The sequence below is a fragment of the Pimephales promelas genome, chromosome 13, assembly GCF_988280905.1.
Source record: "Pimephales promelas chromosome 13, fPimPro1.hap1.1, whole genome shotgun sequence".
Classification (NCBI taxonomy): Eukaryota; Metazoa; Chordata; class Actinopteri; order Cypriniformes; family Leuciscidae; genus Pimephales; species Pimephales promelas.
In genome coordinates, this window is record NC_142781.1 from 19,715,925 (window position 1) to 19,740,888 (window position 24,964).

The following is a 24,964-nucleotide window of genomic DNA, read 5'->3' on the forward strand; positions in this document are numbered from 1 at the left end:
GAACACAAATCTAAAGACACTATAATTTAAACATGCATCTCAAAAACAGCCAATGCAAATTTTAGCTTTTTAACATGCAACGAGTTATTTTGCCTATACCTCATAGGCAAAAGTAGGCAAAAGTAAAAGTATATTGTTTTAGTGGAAAAAATACATGATTAAAAGACTTTCTTAAATATTTAAAAGTATATATATATATATATATATATATATATATATATATATATATGTCGATATTTGTGTCTGAATAGTTTATACTAAAATTGTAATCAGTTGCTTTTACAATAGCAACCACAAATTATTATACAATTATAGCCAAAACTACATTAAAAACCAAAAAAATAGTAGCCATAAATTGGCCAGCAAAAATATAATGTGTACACTGTATAAATAAATGTGTAGACTAAATGTGTTATTTAAATGCCAAAAAAAAAAATTGAGTAAGAGTACAAGTTTAAAAGTGTCCAGATAACGTATAAAATCCCCGCAGTAACACGTAAGTAAAGCACTGAGTAAGAGTACATGCTACAAGTATTCTGAAGTCGAGTGTGTACTGTATTGATGGAGAGGGAGCGTCAATCCCTTTCCATCAATGTCGTTAAAGTGCGCGTGCCAGGTTCCAGGGAAGGGTCGCTCCCAAAACGTGCTCGTCCCCGTTGAGACACGTGATGACGTCTCACCTCTAGCTTCTCAAAAGATTTCCCAGTTAGCGACTGGCGGACACTAGTAAAGATGGCGACGGTGCTTACAGTGTGTATGAGTGCCCGGAGAAGATGACGACGATAATATTAGTAACTTTCGAGCCGCGGCGTTGACAGTGCTTCATTTAAAGACCTTGCTACAAAGGCTCGCGAACTTGCTGACTTTGGCTGTAGTTTGAACAGACATAACCACGGACACGAGTGACGCGAGGACATATCGTCGCTTTTGATATGGAGGATATCAACTCAAACATAAACGCGGACTTGGAGGTGCGGAAGCTCCAAGACTTGGTAAAGAAACTCGAGCAGCAGAACGAGCAGCTTCGGAGCCGATCCAGTCACCTCTCTTCCCCCGGCGGATTGTCGGGGAACACCAGACCCGTGAGCGCCGGGTATGATTCCCCGGGAGCCGCGGCGGGGCTCGCCGGGTTCACTGGGGTGGGGTTCGGCGGATCGAGGGGTTTCGGTGGGGTTTTGGAAAACTCCCGGCTGAGCCCCAGGCGATCATATCACGGCAGCAGTTACGGAGGAGGGTATGACAGTGACATCGCTTCTTGTACCGCCTCGAACACTAGTCTCGCTTCTTATTACAACGATTCGCTGGATTATATCGAGGACGGAGAAACTTCAGTGCTGGACGAGGTGGAGATCCTCGATTTGGAGGACATGGATTGCCTTAACGAAGAGGAGGACAGCTGGTGAGTAAGCTGCATGAACGAGGTGTTAACCCCGATTAGAGGAATAACCTTCTCTCTCTCTCTCTCACACACACACACACACACACACACACACACACCCTTCATGTGTTTGACAGGTGTGTGCGTGCAGTCGCCACTGAGAGTGACGAGCATTTGGAGGAATGCGCTTGTATTATTGCTCCCATGTCTCTTTGCCCAAGAGCTGGGGTTAGTGTATTCAATCCATTGACTGCAATACGACTGTCATCTGATGATTGGTGTCTTATGTCTGAGCATTTCGGAGCAACAGTTTGCTGCTGACTGCTTATTTTCAGTTAGCACCACGGCCTGTTTTGCAGTTGCTTCTGACGTGCGAGTCCTTTTCATTTGTCCTTCAGTTTATTTCAGGATCAAGTTGTTCTTTATAAATCTACTTAATGACAGCCATTGTGTCATGCGCCAATCACAGCAATGATACATTTGCATCTAGATATCTTTCTGATAAGGCCTCAGATCAGCTGCACAATGTTTTTCTGCATGATCTGAATTGTAGCCTGTATTGCTCTTGCTCTTTTTTTTTATCTAAAGTGAACATTTTTAGAACAATCTGCTTTTTAATGAAATAAGCAATACATTAATAGCGCTTTTGAGAAATAATCATACACGTGCAATCACATGAGAAAACCACTCTCATCTATTGTTGAAATCAACAAGAACCAACTATAGGCTAATGTAAACAAGTGTGTGTTGTAGTTGTCACCTGATGGTGTGCCTCAGTTCTGATACAGTTGACCCCCTTCAAAATAATGATCAATGCAAAACTTTGGTCTATTAAGCTTACAATTTAAAATAACTGTTTTCTAATATATTTCAAAAGATAATTTATTTCTGGGTTTTTTCAGCAGCCATCATTACTCATGACTTCAGTGTCGCATTATTCTTCAGAAATCATATGCTGATGTGCTGCTCAATAAACATTTTATTTGTTTTACCGTGACATGTTTTATGAATTCAAAGTTCAACAGAACAGCATTTATTTGAAATAGACATATCTTCCTTCATCTTATCAGTTTTTGATCTTGTGTGGATTGATGTCAGTGTGTAATCCATTGTTTGTGTTTGCTTTAATCCGTGTCTGTCTGTGAGATTGTGTTGTTTAGGTCAATGTACACAGACTCAGAATGCTGTAATCTGGACACTCAATCCTGTTTAGTCGGATATCTTGCTGAGTTGCTGTGGCAGCAAAATGCTGGAAAATCCCATCAACAACTGGGGCCTGTACCATGATGGTAGTTCTCAAACTCAGGGTTACAGGATTAGTTTTAAGTTGACAACCAAACCAGTGTAACCAGGCTTTGTTGGTACCATGATGCTGATCATCAGCTTTCTGTCAACTCAGGCTTTAATCCTGAGTTTAAGTGTGTGACATCAGTAGCAAACAGACAATCACATGCTGAGAGAGAGTTAAACAGCGATTCATTGAAAAATATTAAAGGGCACCTTTTATGGCATTTAAAATGTTCCTAATATTGTTTTGGGAGTCCCTAACAACAGTTTGCTATGCATGCTAGCTATGACAAAAACACTCTTTTGTTTTATAATTTGGATTTATTTTTACCTGGCTTAGTGACTCCCATATGAATCATTCAGAGAATAATTTTTCCAAACCCCGCCTCTTTGATGCTAATCATTCAGTTTTTGTTTGCATTAGCCCAACGCATAAACATATTGATAATGCAGTACTATGAGGTATTGCTCTATTCTTTATGACAACCACAAACACTGCACTTTTTGCAATACAATTGACATGGCAGACCTAGAAGCTGCGCTGTGTGTACACAACACACAAAATAGCTACATAAAAACATAAAAGTAACAATTAATATTAGTAATACTTACAGGTTGTCAATCGGAGGAGGAGGCTGATCCAAATAAACTTGGTACTAAACCTTGCTTTCTTCAATATCAGCCAGCTCGCGAATCCATATTTGATGGCATTTATGTTTGTGAAGCAGACATCTTCAAAATGCCGTGAACAAGGCACAAGGTTTGGGCTATACTTCTATGGTGTAGTTGTATGAACTGAATTCGCTTAGTCTTTATGCTCCTCCCTGGGCAGGTGAAAAAAGTGCGTCTCATAGCCATGATGTTTTCCCTGGTGTCTACGAGTGCAATAAGTGGGTGTATCTTATTCAAATAACTTGTCAAGTTAACGTCATCTTCTAGATGGAGAAAAAGCATTGTTCGTCTATCGATTCATATGAGCGGCTCAGAGTCGACTCTTACTTTTGAGAGACAATAATTTTGTATACGGTTAACTTTCATATTTAAAACTATGTTACACACTACATGAAAGTTAATTTTCAAATTTCCATAATAGGTGCTCTGCTCTTTAAGAATTCAAACAAATTTACTTCCTATATCAGTGCAAGTTAAAGTTGTGAAGTTAGGTTAACCATGGTTAGCCGTAGAGCATTGGCGATGAACAATGCTAAAAGCCAAATCACTTTCATGGTGCCTAAAACCCAGGTTTGGTGCAAACTTAACTAAACTAAAACATATCGGGCTAGCCATCTAAACCGGCTTCATGCTGTAGTATAGGCCCCTGAATGCTGTAATGCAGCAGATCAGTGATCTTAACGGCTGTTTACCACTATAAACAGTAGGACTGAAAGGCAAACCAAACAAGGATATGTAATTGATTTAATCTTCTTCTTAGTCATAAATATATCATGGTTGCTTGTTTTATTTAATGGTGTTTAAGGTCACAAGTTTCAAACCACACATTTAGCAAATCTGTTGACAAGATAAGAAGATATAATTGTGTTGAATCAATCAAGCAGCAGTCAGCACAGCTCTCAAAGTCAGATCTGTGCTTTTGTGATGGGAATACTCTCTCAGTTTCTGTGGTATCTCAGGAGAAAGGCTTGCAATGCCATGTCTGTGAGGTACTAACACTGCAATCCCGCATTGCTATCAGTCAAAAAAATAAATAAATAAATAAATAAATCTGCCATACCTAAACAAAATGTTTTTTTTTTTAAGAAACGTAATGTTTTTTCCAGCTAGGAGTAATGCATTAAACTGATCAAAAGTGACCGTAAAGATTTTAACATTGTTACAAAAAAATCAATGTCAAATGCTGTTTTTCTGATGTCTTTGCAACTTTGTATTACTCAAATAGTCATGAAAAACTGTTATTAGTTTGAGCAACAAATCTAGGATGTATAGACCCCTTTTCAGTTGGTAAACATGGTGACGTTTTCATGTGGGCGGAGGCAGAACGATCGCTCTGGCCGCTTCACTAACGCTAGTTAGCAAGTATTGTTAGCTTGTTTTTAAACAATGACTGGAGAAAATCCGATTTTATCTTAATGTGTAAGGTCACTCACTGTCCAGGACCGTGATTGCTATTTCCAAAAGTTATTTTAACGGACGGAACCAGTTTGGCTGACCCGTAGCCTTCACACGTTCACTCAAGTCAATGCATGGACACTTTTTCACTTTGTTTTGCCTCCAGCTAGCGCCGTGACGTAACTGTGACATCGGCGCAAAAGGGGTCTATTAGGATGATTGCTTAATGATTCAGCTTTGTCATTAGGATCAAATTACTTTTTAATAATAGTTTTCTTTGTGTCTGTTAAAAAAAGAATGTTTGCTACCACTTGTTACTGTCAGGTGATCCTGAGCAACAGCTGCCTCTGTATTAGACCAGAAAACAAGACTCATGCAGTGCAGTTATAACTGTACACTCCTCTCTCTCTCTCTCTTCCCTTCTCACTTCAGTTCTCAACAGCTGTCAGTTCAGAACCCTCTTGCCATAATACCAGTGCTAAATTTAATCTTTTAAAACAGTAACATCATGTGTTTTGGGATCCTCATGCAAAATCAGGGGTCAATTGACTGGTTTGTGGGTTTTATGATCACCTGAATCAAATGTGTTTCATAGATACAATTCCTTTATCTGGATGTCATGTACACAAATCAAGAAACATACTCAAATTGACTTAAGCTAACTCATAATATCACGCTCTAATACTAACAAATGTGCTCTACAGCTGTCATATTGAGATGATCTGTTGTTGTCATATGGCTATATTCAGCAGATAGTAAATAAGCTTCTGATCAGCTGACTTCTCCACCAGGCTTTCATGTGGCCCTATTAATTTAGGTCTCAATGACTAAGCAATGCTGCCTGCACAATATTATAGAGTGCAATTTACACCTTACCTTAAAAATGACAGAATGTTTTAATGGGTTGTTTTCCTGTAGGCAAGATTTAATTTAAACTGAAATTATGCTTTTGCTGAATAAGCCACTGTTAATCGAGGCATCTCAACTTCACCATTTAGCATGTTTCTTGGTTAAATGTTTGTGTGCCAGATATGTAATGAAGAGAGTATGTTTATTCTATGTGACTAACCTCTAGCTTGTGTTTCTGCAGGTTGTACGAGGCGAAATTGAACAGTCCTCTGCAGAAAGCCTTGAGTCCCATCGTGTGGTGCAGACAGGCTCTGGATAACCCCAGTCCTGATATGGAGTCTGCCAAACGCTCTCTTTTACACAGACTTGACCTTACCATGTCAGGTACCACACGCACATAATTCTCATTTATGTCTTCCACTGTTGTATTACAAGGATGTCTTGATTCTTTAGAGGATATTTGTAGTAGCCCTAACATTTTTACTAAAACATTTATTTTAGTTTTTGAATATCAGAATGGGAAAGAAAGGATTTAAACAATTTTGAGCGTGGTATTGTTGTTGGTGCCAGACGGGCTGGTCTGAGTATTCCACATCTGCTCAGTTACTGGGATTTTCACGCAAAACCATTTCTAGGGTTTACAAAGAACCATGTGAAAAGGGAAAAACTAGATGCTTGATTGATGCTAGAGGAGAATGGGCCGACTGATTCAAGCTGATAGAAGAGCAACTTACTGGCTGAAAATGAACAAAAATGAAAATTATCCCATAATTTATTCACCCTCAAGCAATAGGTGCATATGAATTTCTTCTTTCAGCCGAACATCTCTTCCACATCTTAGTAATGGCATTGAATAGTGTCCGAATATTTGAAGCTCCAAAAAGTGCATCCATTCATCATTAAAGTAATCCTTAGGACTCAAGTGGGTCAATAAAGGCCTACTGAAGCAGAGTGATGGTTTTTTTTTGTAAGACAAATATATCCATATTTAAATCTTCATAAACTATAATCACTGGCTTCCAGCAACGGCCGTGTACACGGTCAAAGGACAGTTGAGTTCTAAAGGCTGAAGGGGGACCTCAAAAACCCATCACTTTGCTTCAGAAGGCACTTATTAACCCACTGGAGTCATAAGGATTGCTTCTATAATGGATGGATATGCTTAGGAGCTTCAAAAACACTATCCAATGCCATTATAAAGCTTAGAAGAGCCAGAATATTTTTTAATATTACCCTGATTGTGTTCGGCTGAAAGAAGAAAGTCACACCTGGCTTGAAGGTGTGTAAATTATAGGGGCTTTTGCACCAAAGGAACCTTTTCTTAGTTCCTAGAACTATTGGCGGAAGTACCCTTGTTTACACGTCGCCGTCAAAATAAATATCTTCCGTGTCGTCAAAATATAAGTCACAACAACAAGCGTGGCTTACGACACTGTAGAGTTCCTAGTGGCGGTGCGAATACAACCAGGAAAATGTTCCTAAGGTAACCATTATTTCACGGGGAACCACCCTGATGGCTAGTGTCTGGAACTATCTGGTGCGAAAGATCCTTATGGGATCATTTTTAATTTAGGGTGAACTATTCTTTTAAGTAGGGATTTAAATTTGCATTTTAATCTGAAATGTATACATAATTACTTTTTTTCTCTTTTTTTTTTTTAAAGGCTTAGGCTATTACTGTTTTTAGTCGGGTATGCCCATGTGAGATTGAGCAGCTCTCACTGACTGCTTTTACTGACATGTGAAGGTCGGACCTTTACAACCCCCACTGACATACTGTTACATCACAGTTTTATGTTCTCATATATTTGATTTATTATATTGCTTTAATAAGGAAAGTCTAGAGACGGAGCAAATGATCTTAAGAGTCCTTTTGAGTGATTCTCTCAAAGATCATTCCTGGCTCATTTCCTACAGTTCACTCTACCATCACCTTGAGTGACATGGGAATCGTTCCAGAGAACTCTGTTCATAGATCAGATTTTTCCATTAAAAGATCCAGTCTGCAGTGGTTGCATTTGATTCATATTTGGAACAGGGCCAGGTGTGAATCACTCTTGTCATTGTGCAAGACAAACTGGTTTATGTGTGATGTCATTGTTTTAAGTGGACTCATCATAATGTCATCATGCCTTTGAATGTTTTTCATCTCATATTTCCAAGATTGTTTTTTTTTTTTTGAAAGAAATTAATTGCTGTACAGCAAGGACACATTAAATTGAACAGAAGTAAAACATATATTTATAATGTTACAAAATAAAATGCTTTCTGAACTTTCTATTCATCAAAGAATCCCAGTTTCCACCCAAAAATGCATATAATAATGTTAAAAATTTTAATAAAATTACAATTTTTAGGGCTGTAATTTAAACTTTTGTCTGCCACAATGTTATTTTTTAGTCAAATATGAATAGGCTATACATTAATTGAGTATATAAGCATCTCCTGTAATTAAACCTAAACCTTTTATACCTTTTATGATAAACCAATTTATTTGTCTATATAAACAACTTGCAGAAGACACTTGAGATTATTTTATTTTGTTAGTCATTTATCAAAACGCTTTTAAGATAAAAATATATATATAAAAACTTATTCACTGCCAGATTGTGTAAAGGCTTATTGATAGTGAGCATTCAGCCCATGCTGACCTGCTTCGGGTGTGTATTGCGGTTTCCAGGTTACCTGAGGCATCGCTAATTCCCTACAGCCGTTGCCAATAGAGTGAAGAGAGCCAGTGCAGATGTGTGGGATGCATGTCAAATCTCTATCATGTTAGGCACATTTAGCTTCTTTGTCTCTCTCTCTTATTGCTTGTTTCTTTCTTTTATGCCTCTCTTGTGCCCTCTTCAGAACCAGCTGTCTCTGTGGAGTGCATCTGCATGCATGTGAGAAAGAAAAATAGAGACGGGCATGTTTGCACTCATTAATGAATTCCATCCAGAAGGTTGAAAAGTCTGACTCGGCACTCTTATAAGCTGTTTGTGAAAAGGTATTATATGGCTAGGCAGCTCACAAAATTTTGAAACGGAGTCTGGACACAGCTGCTGTAAACTTTATATCTCGTGAATAAGCAATTTGGTCATTACAAATTGGTTGTCTTTTGCATTGTAAAACTTACAGACAGCTGATCTATTATAGTACGGTAAGTCTGCTGTTTGGTGAGTCTGTTTGCCCGGCCATGGTAACTCATTCCAGGGCTTTACACTTCCCTCAGAAATGCAAACAGTTCCATAAGGCTGTAGTCACATAACTTGGTGGTTACATAACTCACTGGACATGGGGACAAAAGGAGAGGCTGAGATTTGATAGACAGAGTACAAGTGATCTTTCCTGACAAATGCAGTTTAAACAAATCAACAGTCAACACTAAATTGTGTAAAATTGAGAAAATTAAATGAGATTATTAGTATTTCTAATTTTGGATGTCAATTTTACAGAATGTTATTTTTTTTAATGGGGAAAATCATGCGGTTATAGTTGCTTACAGTTTTGGTAATTCCAATAAGTTCAGAATTCATTGTATAATGGACTATGTGCACGTTAGCATATGCTAGTTCCGGCTGCGAAACCGATATGGGGTGTCTAGTTTCCGGTAGCCTGATGGACGACGTAGAGGATGTATGTTTCTCCAGATGTCTTGAACATTTGCCGAATATTACAGTCGATTATGTTCATTGACTGGCTAATGATTTTCCTCCAGCTCCCCAGAGCAAGAGAGAAGGGGTTTAAATATTACATTTCTCAGTATTTGCATCATTTTGAAGGGAACGTTAAGTCACAACAACATCCATGCTCAGACTGATCTCATGAAATTGCGCATGTATGACACGTATCACGTATTTTTGGCATGCTATCAACACGCATAATCTCTTTTCAGCGTGTTTATGAATACCGTTGACTTAACGTTATTATTGTATATATATATATATATATATATATACATACACAGTGTATATATATATATATAGCATATGACCTACCTCAACCCCAACCTACCCGTCACTCCTACCATCCTAGGAAAACATAAATATCGCACCCCAGATGTAGATCTACATTTTGTTTTGTTTCGCTCGGACATTTGACGGCGTGTACATACGCGGTACACGTGGAATCACTCGGACATTAATGTTGCCATGCTACGTGCTCAAGCTATGCGATTTGGTAACTGTTATATCTCTCTATACATTATAAAATGCGAAATCATGCGTTAGAAAGTGCATTTTCCAGAATAGTTTGTGTTGGCCATTGTTTTGTTTATGATGTTCAGAGGCTATGTTGTTGACAACCACTATCGTCATATAGATCAGTGTTGACAACCACTATACAGGAGTAAAGGTATCCGACGTTGGTTCGTTCGTTATCAAGTTAGGCTGTTTAACACATATTAGGCTGTTCACACATATTTCTAAACAGGTCTCCCTTTCAAAATAGGTTCTAAACCCAGGGGCTTCTCCTGGTTAAAGGGAATAATATAATAAATAATTAGTAGCCTAAAAACTTCCTTCTAGTTGTCATGGATACGCAACGCTCCACTCTGTGAAGCGACTGCTTGGGTGCGGTGACAAAATGTGAAATATCGTTTACTTTTCACAATGCAGCAGCGCCTGCTCCACCCAAATGAGTGAAAACTGTGTTGGTTGACTTGACGATGAACAAACGAACATAGTTTTAGACAAATATATTTAGATAGCTAAGCTTTAGATAGCCGGTCCACTGATGTAGGATGTAAACAACGGCAACCGGAACCGAAGTACCCAACATCCGCCCTCAAGGCGGAAGTTAGCATTTTTCTCGTGCACATAGTCAATTATTTACAAATAACTGAATATCTAAACAACAAATTGTCAAAATGATTTAATTAGCCTATATTGTTGGAAACAAACTCATTTTAATAATAGTTTTTAATTAACATATCTAAGAGATCTCAAGAAAATCTAAGAGATCTCAAGAAAATGTTGCTTTTAAAAACAATAAAAGGACACCACAGTGTACTGTCTATATTAATAGGAAGTGCTATCTATACTCTTGAACATTGTTATGCAATGATTCAGCAAGTTCTTTACAGCATTTAGAGCCTCCTTATGACGAGGGAGAGCAGAGATTCGCTTTCCCCTGAGCCAAGAACATTCATTTCTCTTTCTGCGTGTCTTTTCTATAGCTGCAACCTCAACTTGCCCCTGCAATCCAATCCGTTATTGCAGTCCTGTTTTGAGTAGACTCTGTTTTCCTGTTGATATCTTTCTTTTTGTTCTTTTATTTTGCCTTTTCCCTTTTCCTCTACAGATCTGTCAGGTCTTATCCTGTACTCTTTCAACATCATTGCATTCATTCTGTCTTCCTTCTTTGTCTCTTTCATTTCTATGGGTTTTCATGCTGTTGTGAACATTTCTTTTCAAAGTATCTTTCATACCTGGATCGTTTGGAGAAATATTTTCTGAACATGGTGCGTTTTCTCCCCTAGTTCGGTTTATTTAGGTATATATATATATATATACACCGCAATCGCACTCGGATCCGCACCTAAACAATCGCTCCGAGATTGCCTGAACGAGGTGGTCTCGGTCTGGTTGAAAACAAACTCTGGTGCGGTTTGGTTTAGGTGAGAAAGCAATTCGACCCGTCAAACCAAGCAGCATCATAATTCATAACGGAATTTTTGATTCTGTGTAATTTGTGTATTTGCTTTTCTCCGTACATTGCAAAAATGCTTCATAGATAGATTGACACTGAACAAAATTATAAACTCAACACTTGTTTTTGCTCCTGTTTTTATGGTAAATGGACTGCATTTATATAGCGCTTTCATAGACCTAATGGCCACCAAAGCGCTTTACATATTGCCTCACATTCACCCATTCACACACTCATTCATACACCGACGGCGGTGTCAGCCATACAAGGCGCCATCCAGCTCGTCGGTTGTTAGCAGCTGGGGTTAGGTGTCTTGCTCATGGACACCTCGACACTTGGTCAGGTGGAACCGGGGATTGAACCACCAATCTTTCGGGTTGTAGACAACCTACATGAATCACTGAACCACTGCCGCCCTTTTTATGAGCTGAACTATGTACACATTTCTCAAATATTGTTCTCTGTCTAAATCAGTGTTAGTGAGCACTTCTCCTTTGCCGAGATAATCCATCCACCTCACAGGTGTGGCATATCAAGATGCTGATTAGACAGCATGATTATTGCACAGGTGTGCCTTAGGCTAAATTTTGGTCGCTCCTCGTGACATTGCACAGTTCAAGCAAAGCTACGAACCGATAGCCCTAAACTCACTGTTTGCCTGTTTTTTCCCTCACTGCGTCTGCGCAAAAAATTAAGTTTAACCATTTCATCTGCCGCAAAAATAAAATTAAAATAAAAATGAAAAGTGGGAGATCTTTAAGTTCTGTAGTTCAAACTAGCTACAAATTACTGTTGCTTACCTCCAGTTCGTGTTGCAAAATGGATTAACCATATATTACCCACATCTTTCAAGCCACCTGCGATGTAATGCCTCTTTTATTAATTTTTTAAACAATGTTTTTGAAATTAACCTGTTTTTAATTTTCATTGATTAATTATTGCAATGTTTGGACATATTATAGACTGTTAGTTATTTATATGCCTATGATTCATTTTATTTGACCTAAATGTTTTAGACCATTTTCAATGAGGAGCAATAAGCTTCTATGTAAAATTTGATTATCCTCACAGCACGTTGCTGTGAAATTATTACGTGGAAAAATTAATTAGCGAATCAATTTAATAATAAAATTAGCCTAAGCCGCCCCGAATAATACAGCTACAGATAAAGCCACAATAAGCTCACAGAGCAAACTTGTCAATCCATTTTGATGGATTATGCAGAGGAGCAGGTGAAATGTTGCGTTCCTTGTAAAAGCTAACTGAACAAAGAAGAAAATTCAACATTGTAACAAATTTAGTCCCAGTTTCGGAACAAAGCAAACAATCTACAGCTCTGAAAATGTCTGTGTTTGTCTTGAAACAGCCCTTGTTACTCTGATGACCTTTACTTTCTACAGGACTCTCTCCTGTATTCTCTTTTTCTCGTCCACCCCCTACCCTGAAAAAAAAGTTAATATGGGCTAATGCATACTCATTTTCATGTAGACTGTCCACTGTGCTAGACAAGATGTTCTTGACAGACAGACCATATTTCTTGTAATGAGCCCTGCCATCTTATTAGCCTATTTAGTCTAGATAAAAAGCACAGTTAGTGAAGCATCTTTTCAGTGTCAGAATTATCTCTGGGGTTTAACTTGTCTTCTTGCAGTTTATGGATTTAGTCAGTCACCAGAGTTATGACAGATTAGCTGTCCTCATTTCTCCTTCTCTTTCTTGGCTTTTTCTGTTTTAGAGATACTCAAAGCCAGTATTAGTCTTCTCTCTGTGGTATGCTGCTGGTGGAAGAGGTATGGTTGAGCCAAACCATCTGATGGACTGGAACGTAACGGCCATTGGCTCGCTTCGGCCACATTTATGGAGTTAATGACATTTTGAAAGATGGAAAAGACTTTGAGAATTTCTGTTCTGGCTGAGATGCAGCTTTCCTAGATGAACGGCGTTGGTAGCATCTTTTTTCCGATTTCAGAAAAAAACTTCTTTCCATCTCTTTACATGTCATTATGACATCAAGTAAAGTCATCTTTATTTATGTTAGGGATGCACAGAAATGAAAATTCTGGGCCGAAACCGAAAATTCTGGACACACTGAAAACCGAAACCAAAAATTACTTGCCGGTAATTAAAAAAAAAAAAAAAAACGTATTTTTAATTATTATTTTTTTGTATAATAATAATATTTTTATTATTGTTAATAAACTTTTTTTTAATTAAATTAAATAATTTAATGATTCTGAATTTTAAAAAAAAAATAATCAAGCCAATAAAATAAGCACACTTTTATTTCAAGTAGCAGAAAATAGGCCTATATTGAAATATAAAATATCAATATATATGATTATTCTTTCAGTTCTATGCTGCTGAATCAGATTAAACAGTATTTTTTTAGACCTATTATCAAAATTAAGGACTTTGCCATTTCTGATGAGCGTGAATGGTACATGTGATTGCGCCGTGAGCAACTGAGCAGTGCGCGCAACACACACATGGGAGTTTCCGGCGGAACATTGAACACACTAAAGTACCAAAATCACAGATGCTGAGCCAGAGTGAAACCTGATCGCTGAACACGGAAGGGCGGGGTGCTTATTTTTGGTTAATATTTTCTGCCTTTTTTCGGCAGCCGAAATTTCGGTGCATTTATATAGTGCTTTATAAAATGAAAATTGTATCAAAGCAGCTTTACAGTGATAAACAGGAAAATAATGGTCAATAATGCAACCAGAAATATATTGAGCTGTAAAGGAGCTTTAAAAATGATGTTGCTTTTATTATTCGGCTTTAGTCCATTAGTAGTAGTTGCACGAAACTTTCAAAGTGGTCGTGAAGCAGTCATTACCCTCTGCTTATTTACCATGGTAAAATTAATAAATGCATGAATATATCCACACAAAGCAAATGACCACCAATATGTTTAAAACAATTGCATAGTAGGTGTCTATTGGACATAATTATTTATAACCATGCATACAAAATTAATGTTTAAAGATTAACATTTAAGTGTAAAAATTTTGGTTATCCTTGGTAAGGGCTTGTAGCTTTGATTAGAATACGTCAAATCCCGTCATGTGTAGGGCTGGGTATCGATTCAGATGTTCAAATTCGATTCGAATCGATTCATGGCCGTTGAGAATCGATTTTGAATCGACCACATTTTTAAAAACGATTAATCGAAAAATAGATTTTTTTTTTGCCCAGCCCTAGTCATGTGGTCACATAGCAGCAAAAGCTCGATCCCAGAATTCTTAGGGCCCTATAAAATCTGTTTAATTTTTCCCCAAATTCCTTTTTTTTCTTTTTTTTTTTCTTTTTAATTTTTGCAAATTCCATTTTTCCATTTTAATTTTTGGGAATTCATCTTTTTTTTTATCCATTACTGTTATTTTAGTTGTAAAAAGAGTGTGCTTTTAATGTTAATGATTAAAATGTACACAAATAAAATAGGAATGAGTCATGACCTTAAATTTATTAAAGTAACAGACATTTACTCTTACTTTTCAGCACAAATACTGCAAGATGCAAAATAACACTGCGCTCTTAGAACTAAGGGGGGTTGTGTCACCTAGATTTGGTTCCCCCTGTCTGCCTTTTCCCAAAGACATACGTTCTTCTCCCACACAAAAACAGAATTTCATTCCAAATATGTAAAATTCTGCGAAATTCTGCATTAGCAGCACTAGATTCTGCATTAATTGGCCAATTCCACGATTGCGTTCGCAATTCCGTGATCATGGAAATTATAGGGCCCTAAATTCTGCATACAAATATGTTCGGAAGTGCATAAAGAACCTGTGCTACTCTCCATTAGAAATAAATTACTTCTGCTCTGTTGTTTATCAGAGATGGCCTGAGTCAGCATTCTGGGTAAGTATGAGCTTAACGTGGACCAGACTTAAAGCCTGTTGTCAAAAGTCTGAACTGGGTTGCGTTTCAGACTAGGTTTTACAATTTTGTCTGTATGAAGACACTGAAAAGCACACATGACATTTGAGTCAGTTTAAGGTAGTGAATTTTAGACACTTCTGTGACCTATGTTGTAATGTATTAATGATCCTCCACTCCGTACGTCTAGTCTGCATGTAGTTCGTATTGTATCTGATGTGACTTTTGATGGTAATGTCCTTGATTCTAATGTCCTTACAGTCTGGTGTTAGTGGCTTAGAGCGGTCTCAGCATTACTGATCCGGGCTTTTTGTGTCAATCCTCATTTCTTCTAGTCCCTCCTAAATGAGGACAGACCTCCGCTCTTGGCTTCAATTTTAACACATACACACACAAACAGAGAACTGTCAGTACTCAGTAGTCAAAGGTCATCTACACCAGTCTCAATCCAAGACCAGCCATTCTCAGCATTCATCACAACTGTGTGCAGTACACACACATCCCTGTTTCAAGCATTGTGCATGCAAGCATGGCTGATGGTGTGGTGTTAAAGCAGTGCAGTGCCTGATCTGTAAGGAAGTAAGTGGAGAAGGCATGTTGTTGTTTTCTTTGAATAAAGCACACACTAAGTGATTGGCTGGAATGGAGAGGGAGAGAGTCATTAGATAGGAGAGAGGGAGAGAGAGGGTGGATGGATCTATGGAAAGAGGCAAGGAAAGAGTAGGTCAGAGGAAATGTGCTGTAATGACCATTTGAGTGTCCAGCTGTGCAAACACTAAAGGCTCCGGTGCATTCAAATATTTACAATATATTCAAGATAGTTGTGCTGCCAATATAAAATGATACAAAATGCATAAAACTAGGATTTTTGTGTTTTATTTTCCCGAATAACTAAATTATCAAAATGTGTTTTAACAGGATATCAGATGTAAAACGTCAGAAGCTAAATGGTGTTGCAAAATAGTAATTTAAGTAACACTAAATTATTTAATCTTCATCCTTTTAATTAAAGCTGCAGACTGTAGCTTTTTTGGGCTTAAAAATGATCCAAAAACATATTTGAGAAAATACATAACCAGCCAGTGTTCAAAACTATCTGCTTGCCGTAGCTCTATTCAAAGCGGTAAGCTTGTAATAATGTTTTTAATTCCAGTGGTACTGGTGGATTTCCTCGAGATTTGAGCATGTCTTTGTGTCATTACGTCACATCAGTACACACACATCTGTACACATAAAGAAGTAGTCTCGGCTAGTAGGCTATATTGAGTGATTATGTCACATCTGTACAAATAAAGAAGATTCTCGGCTAGTATAAGTTACGAGTGAGGATGTTGGAGGAGATTTATAGCCTTTTCTCACAGCTCTTGATATAATTAGACTTATCAATTTGCTGGCGGATCCAGAAAGGTTCAAACGACAATCACCAGTGACAACAGATTCATCCGCTGTAAAATGCAAAAGACTTTGGAGTGGCTACAGAAAAAAAGAGACTGCAACCAGCCCATGCGAAAACAAGGATACATATCGGAAGGACATTACATGTAGTCACGCAATGCTGACGTTGTTAACATTAACAATTTGAGAACAAAGTATAATTTGCATGGTTTTGCTTGATATGATAACTTATAAGTGATTGTTAGATTTAATCAGCACGATTTACTGCAATGTCAGAACCAGAACAAAAGTGGATGTTTCTTACTAGTTCAGGGGAAAATTTTTATGTTGGTCATACTTTCAAAATTAATAATCTGTGATTCTGAATGTCAGTATCCACACCGGCGCGGTGACTGACTGCCAGTGTGAAAGAGTATTGTAGTCGCAGATTTCAAACAGAGATGGCGACAAAGAGGAAAAACGCCTATTTTTATGGAAGTATCTGTGTGGCAAATCTTCTTCAAATATTTAAATAAGATATATTTATTTAATAAACAAAGTTTAAGGATTGTGAATTGTCAAGTTTTTTTTAGATTGTTATAAATGAGCAACATTACTATTTCTAGGTCACTAATCAAATAAAGCAATCTTTTAATTATTTATTTAGTTTAAACCTGGAATAAACAAATTTTAAGGATTTGGATTCTCAAGAAGTACGATGAAGAATATTCAGATGAAGTACGTTCATGAAATTCTTTGTGTCGTTTCTTCAAATGTTGTAGGTAAAATTGTTTATATAAGGTAATCATTTATTTATAAAAAGGTATATTACAATAAAAACTATTTATTAAACCTGAAATAAATACATTTTAAAGTATTAAAGATTATATTAAAGGATTGTTCTCTCTTACATCTCACTATTTCTAGGTCACTAAAAAGAATGTGATATTATATTCATCTATTTTCTTAGTCACTGAGCAAATACACAAAGGTGTGGAAATATTTTAATTAAGAATTTAATATTTTTTAACTTAGGATTTTTTTTTATATAATTTTTATATAATAACACGCACACACACACACACACCTAGGGTCCAGTGATGAGCAATCATGTGAGAGTATATCCACAGGGGGAGCAGCTGAAGTGTCTTCTATTTATGCTCTGAATATGAGCCAAGAAAGACACTGTACTGTGTCTCTCAAGAGCAGAATTTAGATTCTCTAGCCGTCGGTTTTGCGAAAAGCTTTAACCGCAACACATTCTGACTGCTGCAGCTGAACTAGAGTTTGACCTTATGACTGAATCATAGACCATAGATTGATGGTGCTACTTTACTCTACAATGCCTACATTGAGTCTCTGTGAGTGCTTGTGTGCGTGTGTGTGAGAGAGAGAGATGGTAATGGCGTTGTCATCCACTAAATAACTGAGTAAGGCTCTTGTGCGTGTGCATATGCATCATTGTACTCTTCTTAGACTGTGAATAGGCTGTATTGTTTGCCTTCAAATGCACTCCACCAGGATCCAGAATGACACTGTATTAGACTTGGCCACGCCGTATGCTTAAATTGACTCTCGGAGATGTATAATACACTGAACCATATTGTGCATGTCTGCGTAAACATGCATTAAAACAGCATCTGTGTAAGTGTACTTGAGGGGGGTGGGATCAAATGACCCTCTATTTTATTTATGTTTTGGAGAATGTCATATAAGTGACCTATTTATTTCTCCTAATGATAACAGCTGGTGTGGTCTGAAATGTTACTTTAATGAGGCGGTGTTCGTTTAAACAAACAACATTACTCTTCATGTTCAACAGGAAGTTCTTAAGTGCCCTTACTATGTTTTGATTTCTCTTGCAGCAAACAAGCGGAGGAGTCTGTATAACAATTCCTACAGTCCTCAAGTGAGCTACGGAAGCCCGTACGGCACAAACACGGCAAACAGTCCCTACAGCAGTGGCTTCAACTCCCCGTCCTCAACTCCATCTAGAGTGCCTATCGTCAAGCAACTCGTTCTGCCTGGCAGTGCAGGTAAAGGCCTCATTACTCCAAATCTACTCTATTCCACGTTTTTGTTTTTTATTTTGTATTTTTTTTTCTTTATCTACTTGACATGGATTGCAAGACAAAATTGGAATAGAAAAAAGTCAAGCCGCCTTTATTTATATAGCGCTTTATACAATACGGATTGTTTCAAAGCAGCTTTACACTGATAACAGGAAAATTATTGCAGATGAATAATACATAAATGAAATATGATGGTTAGACCACTCACTCAATGTAATATGCTGTGGTAACAGTGGTCCACGTACAGTGGTACTAGTTTTACATATTTACTACTTTTACATACTAATCAATCAGTCTGAGAAATTGTGCTACAAACAGTCATTATATGTCACTCATGGATGACTAACAAGTTATATTTATTTATTTACTGTTACTTTATTGTGTTACTAATCATTAAAGTAGCCACATGACATCTTTACTTTTGTATGTATTTGTTACTTCTGCATGAAAGCACTTTTCTCATTGTCATTTGGTTAAAATGTACTGAAAATGGAATATTTTCTATTAATGTAACCACTGATTAGTATAGGATGCTGTCCAGTATACAGTAAATAGTATGCTACTATTTTATCAGTCAATATGACCTAAGCAGAAAACACACAACAGGTATCCAGTGTCTTTAGGTATTCTTAAGAATAACCACACAAAAAAAGTCACTTTTTTATTTTATTTAGGCATTTATCAATGCAAATATTATGTGTGTAGGTCACCAGCGTGGATCGGCTGACAGGAACGCACAGGCAGTGAGCCCCCAGTCCTCAGTAGACAGTGAGTTAAGCACATCAGAGATGGACGAAGACTCCGTCGGTTCATCGACCACGTATAAACTCAATGACGTCACAGACGTGCAGATACTCGCCCGCATGCAGGAGGAGAGTAAGTGGTAGCTTTTCTCTAACAAGTGCCATTTTGTTGCCAGTGCTAATAGTGAAAAAAAAGCCCAAATGGGGCACTTTGAGTTTTTAACTCAAGTGTATCTATGTTTTCCTCTTTTAGGTTTAAGGCAAGAATATGCTGCAACGGCGTCACGTCGTAGTTCTGGTTCATCATGTCAGTCGTTGCGACGAGGAACTCTGAGTGACCAGGAGCTGGACGCACAGAGCCTGGATGATGATGAGGAGGCGGTCCACCATTCCTTCCACACCCCCGTCAACCGCTTCAGTCCCTCCCCTCGGCACTCGCCACGCGTGTCCCCCAGAAACTCTCCCCGATCTCGCTCACCTGCCCGCTCTTTAGAGTACAGCCGCGGATCTCCCCAACCAATCATCAGCCGCCTCCAGCAGCCCCGTCACTCACTGCAGGGCCACGATACCCAGACAAATGCCATTAAGAATGAAGGTAGATCTTCGTCCAGTCACATTTCAATTGGTCTATTTCTCTTTAAACACTGTGAAACTTGAAACCATGTACAATGTCTGTTTAAATGTTGGCTTCTCCATCCTTTTCTGTCTGTGTGGGCAGAAAAGTTGAGGCGGAGTCTCCCTAACCTCACACGATCCAGCTCTGGACCGACTGCAGAGCCGGTCAAAAACAGCAGAAGCTGCGAGTCAAACCTGCAAGTGCCAAACGGAGGGTCACCCAGACACCAGAGTCAGTCTGCCAGTGAGTGTACAGACACAGCAGTCAGCTCATACATGCACACATACATCACATTATATATTCTCCATTCATCAAAAAATCATTACAATTCGGGAAGCTCTCTCTCAGGCGGATCATGAATACAATTCTACTGTTATAACATAAAAACCTGATGCAAAACTTGTGCTTTCTGTTTTGTTTTTTTACACAATGATAAATTGCATTTAATGTAATTAACGCCAAAATTATCAGGTAAATCTGCGAGAAAGCGACTCGCGACAACATTTGTAGAATTAGTTTTTAATTTTAGTTTGGTTGGTAATCATAGGAGAAAAGGTGAACCAACTCCAGGGCAAGGAGATGTGAGATGCGTCTCCTCTTTATTTCCTTGGAATAGTTTCCATATACTTGTTGCCACACAAACTACACATCCCAGTATAAATGATCCCAATAAATTTATTAAACCATCTCCGTTCACAAACCACTGTTAATTTTCACAGAAAAGCAATCATACTGTATGCAGGATTTGGGATGACAGAATGTGCGCAGAGTGCTTCCGCTATAATCACAAAAAAAGCTGTCGCTCATCTTAGATCTTTAAAATCTCACAAAGTTCTGTTATAACAAATGAAGCTGACTGCACAATGACATTGTTATTCACTTAATGTTTACACTTTGTTATAATGATAGGATTTGTGAGCCTGCAGAATCAGAATCCACTAAGTTCAGTGCTAACTTAAACACCTCTGATTAGTCATTGCGTTCAAGAAATAAATGGATATGTTTGTAACTGGCTAGATTACCCAACACCGCAAATGTGTTGTAAATAGAAACCTTTGTCGCAAACACAGATATGCACCAGATAGATTGTCAAATCTGTTTTTCCAGTTTGCTATTACTATGCAGTTGTGGGTAATGGAGTGTGGGCACCTATGCACACACAGATCTTTTAACATTTAGTAAACGGCGCATGCAGTATTTATCATGAATGTTATTTTGTCCATAAATGTTTTTATATGGTAACATTTGACTCTTTGTGACTGTCAGAGATGGAGTACTTCCTGTGCTTCTGACTCATGTTCATGTTGTGCTCTAAACTGCAGCGCTGGTGTCTTGGCTTGCTGGATGAGGCTCTTTGAACTGTCTCTCTTAGATCACAACTTATTGGCATCTTGGCATTCCCTCTAAAAGCCTGACTGACTTTCAAACAAAGCCCTTGAAACTTACTTTTCAAAGCTAATTTAATTTTGTAAGGGAAAGCGTCAGATTAAGGGTCTTCAAGGTGTGTTTAATATGGCACAGGAACACTAAACTTTGTCATTTTATTTGTTGGATACAATTTCAGGTTATACTAATATGCCATTACACTTGTGTTTTAATAGTCTTGAAGCATACTTGTCATTTTTGCTATGGCCGATTTTGTCCCCATCACTGGTGACAACTTTCGGCAGGAATTTATCCAATTCTTGAGCAGGAGTTTTGGTATGACATATTTTATATCGTAGGCAATGTTATATAGTGTAGTGATCTAGTATTAGAATTTGTTCAATTTAATGTTAAATGCTTGTGGTTTTGTCACAGCGGCATCTTATTTAGGACTAGTTCTGATTTAAAAAAATAAGAATGACATTTGGTTCCATTGACAGTTCTTGCACATGCATTCATTTGGAAATGTTCTCAATGTTAATTTTTGTGTGTGCCTAACCTAACTTGATTTTCATGAGCTAACCCATGTGGCACTTCATGACATCACAACCAGCACGAAAGTGAAAAAAGTGCAGCTGGCCCCACCGCTTTACCACAGTGACACCCTATAAAATTAGAACATTTCATGACCGCATACTGAATCATTTTACCCATGCAAGGTCAACCAATAAGGATCTCTCTCGATCAGTGGTCAGTCTCAAACAAGGGTGAAGTAAAAATGAATATCCTCTTCAGTACCCAGGGGTAAACGGCCATCTCTTAAACAGCACAGGCAGAGACATTAGCTTGCTTAAGTGATTTTACGCATTGTGCCTTAGTATTTCAGAGTTCTTCAGGCTTCTCCCTTGGTAACATAGTCTTGTTTTATTTCTGTCCTTCCTGCTTAGCATGCTCTGCCTTTTCCCTTCTCTCTCTCTCCGCCTTTCTCTTCCTCACACCCTTTGTTTTTGGCCGAGGTGCTGGTTGTCTGGATGTAGTTGGATTCACTCTTGGCCTGCCTGTTCTTCGCTCAGGGCTTATTTTTCTCTTGACTGTGGCGCCCTCTGGTGGCTGGTTAGAAGTGGTCTTCTGGCTTAACCATGCATGGAATGGCTCTGCCTTGAATTAAACCGCATCCTGGCTGGCTGTTTTTTTCCTTGGCACTCCTTCAAGTATTCAGTTAAAGCTGATTCTGGATCAGGTCTGGATGGAGGTTAAGTGCCTGCAGGTGGAGGTGGACGGCTGAACTTGGATTAGCCTGAATCAAAACGTAACGTCTGCTTATTTTTCACCTCAGCGTTGCACCAAAGGCTCCCAGCACCTGCGCGCTCCTCCCCAAAACCAAAAGAGAGACTCCAGAGCCCCACGTCTCTTCGAGGTAATGCACTGAGCAGGTCACCCAGACACGGCTAAAGCATTGTGAAGCCATGTTACCAGACAGTGCTGGGAGTATTATGGCATTTTGACACTTTTATGAACTCAACATTAGAGTTCGGGTTAGTTGAGGTGGAAGCTGTTTACTCACCTCAGAAATCACATCGAGTTCTGCTCGAAAAGATGGATCTGGATTCAAATTGAGTGATTTTAATTGTTTTCGCCATGTTTCTAATACAGGAGAATATTTTAGTTTTGGGAAAAGTTATGAAGGGGATTTTTCGCTCTGAAACTCTTTTGGTGTGAAAGCAGTTAGACCTAAATTGACGAAATGAACCACTACTGATAATGTTTCCAAGAAAGATAGTATTAACAACAACAATAATAAATGTATCTAGTTCATTTTTATTGTTTGCAGTCTACTGATAGTTTAGTAGTAATTGTGTCAAACCAATTAAAAACAGATCCACATTGGTTATTGGTCATGTACAATATATATTGGTCATGGAAAGGCCATGTCTGTCGTCGATATGCAGTTATAGGTCATCTCGCAGCATTACATTTTTGTGTAGGATTGAATTCTGTCTCAGGTTTTATATTGTTTTGGAGTGGCTGATTTCCTTTTCCGACTAGATTGTGAATGCTGCTGCTGGTGCTGCTTTGCAGTGTTGCATGTTGAGGAATGCTGAGGGTACAAATGTGCCATGTCTTTGGTATCTTTTTATTAAAAGGAAATGCTTGAAAGTTGTCACATAACCATTGTTCCAGTAGTCTGTGAAGACACCGGTCTCTGCAATTTTATATATGCACTAATTATTTATTTAATGCACTTTGTATTAAATAAAGTTGCTTAGTCACACTTGCACTTTAAAAAAAAAAAAACACATAATGGTGTGAGTCCTGAGCAGTTCGACAGCCTTTGGAACGGATGCAAACCAACCCCTCTCTTTTCCATCTCTTACCCAGTTCCTCTCTCGTGTTGCTTTGGAGAGGAAGCAGATTTCAGTGAGTATATACACTGATGATGATGATGCAGCTTTTCAGTGCTGTGATATTTTATGTTGTGCAAGTGTACGTGAATGGTAGATTGTGTTTGTACTGTGATTTGTGTTTTTACCCCATTTTTGGGACGTTTGTAGAACTAGTTGATCAATGCTGTTTTAATCCATCCATTCTTATCGTTTTATTTTCTTTCAGCGTTGTGTTGAATGTCATTAATGCTAGTGTCCTTGTGTGCTGTGACTGTGGAAAGCGGTTGCATAGAAGCGTTAATTGAATTGTGGTCGTTTTTAATGTGTAGCTTTATAAATTGGAGATGTTTAACCTCATTGTTTTAGTTTTTAGGGTTGAATCCATCTTTTTTTATTCTTATTTGTCATTTTAACCCCATTCCCATTAACTCATGATATGACTGGTCCCTTGAATGGCTTGTATCAGGTAGTGATATGGAAGATAAACTACTGAATAAAAAGCCCTTTCTTTTATTCAGTCTTTAATGTTTTATCTTTTATGAAATATATTTTAGTTCTATTCCTTACATTCCATCTGTTGCCTTTACTCTAGTCCTGAAACCGTCATTCCCACTTATCTTCCCGATTATTATTATTTTTTTTTATTCCAGTGCCCTCTTCCAGTAAGTTGCGGACTCCTGCTGCCCCGTCTCCATTGGCTCTCCGTCAGCCCATGAAGGTCATGTCGAATCATGGTTCAGGCACAACCACGCCCACACGCTCCATGGCCCCGCCCCGCAGCGGCCTGCCCCGCCCCGCCACCAATGCTGGAGGAGGTTTACCAGTGCCTCGCAGCAAACTGGTCCAGCCAGTGCGCAGGTACTCCCGGCTTCTCATGACTCAATACCGATAAATAGTAAGCGTACGAATTCCAACATACTGAGTGAGTCTGTGGTTTGCTCTGCAGGTCTGCTCTGCCAGCTCCAAGGACGTATAGCGGTATGAGAGACGAGAGCTGGAGAGAAGGCTGCTACTGAGCATGCCTAGAATCAGTTCAACCTGGCACTTTATAGAGATACGTCTTTAACCCCCACAAACAAGACTCATTCTTCCAAACAAATGATTCTGTCCTCTTTCATTTGACGTTACAGAGCTCTCATCCCAGCAGGATAGATGTTGAAGGCAGACTGGACGCCACAGAATGCCAAAGAAACATACGAAAGGGATTCGCCCTCACCTAACCAAACAGCACCTGTACCGCAAACGGCTCGAACACACTATCCTGCTTGCAAATCCCCCAAAACCCAGCAGAGAAGAAAGTTGAATAGCTTGTT

The 24,964-nt window shown here is 38.5% G+C and overlaps 1 protein-coding gene across 5 annotated transcripts in view; it reads left to right on the forward strand.

Annotated features, from left to right (window-relative positions):
- Positions 1-668: 668 nt before the first annotated feature.
- The window catches only part of slain2 (SLAIN family member 2), a 25,765-nt gene continuing 1,469 nt past the window's right edge, over positions 669-24,964 (forward strand). The window contains exons 1-11 of one of the 5 annotated variants that reach the window (XM_039692582.2): positions 669-1,399; positions 5,823-5,965; positions 18,337-18,507; positions 19,249-19,419; positions 19,540-19,881; positions 20,005-20,145; positions 22,604-22,684; positions 23,647-23,685; positions 24,302-24,509; positions 24,598-24,629; positions 24,782-24,964. The exon at positions 24,782-24,964 is cut by the window's right edge and continues 1,469 nt beyond it. In XM_039692582.2, the coding sequence (XP_039548516.1) occupies positions 933-1,399; positions 5,823-5,965; positions 18,337-18,507; positions 19,249-19,419; positions 19,540-19,881; positions 20,005-20,145; positions 22,604-22,684; positions 23,647-23,685; positions 24,302-24,509; positions 24,598-24,629; positions 24,782-24,810 (1,824 nt within the window). In that variant the 5' untranslated portion in view covers positions 669-932 and the 3' untranslated portion in view covers positions 24,811-24,964. Of the gene's footprint in view, positions 1,400-5,822; positions 5,966-18,336; positions 18,508-19,248; positions 19,420-19,539; positions 19,882-20,004; positions 20,146-22,603; positions 22,685-23,646; positions 23,686-24,301; positions 24,510-24,597 lie in introns of all 5 variants that reach the window. The other 4 variants (XM_039692581.2, XM_039692583.2, XM_039692584.2 and 1 more) reach the window with 4 other exon arrangements.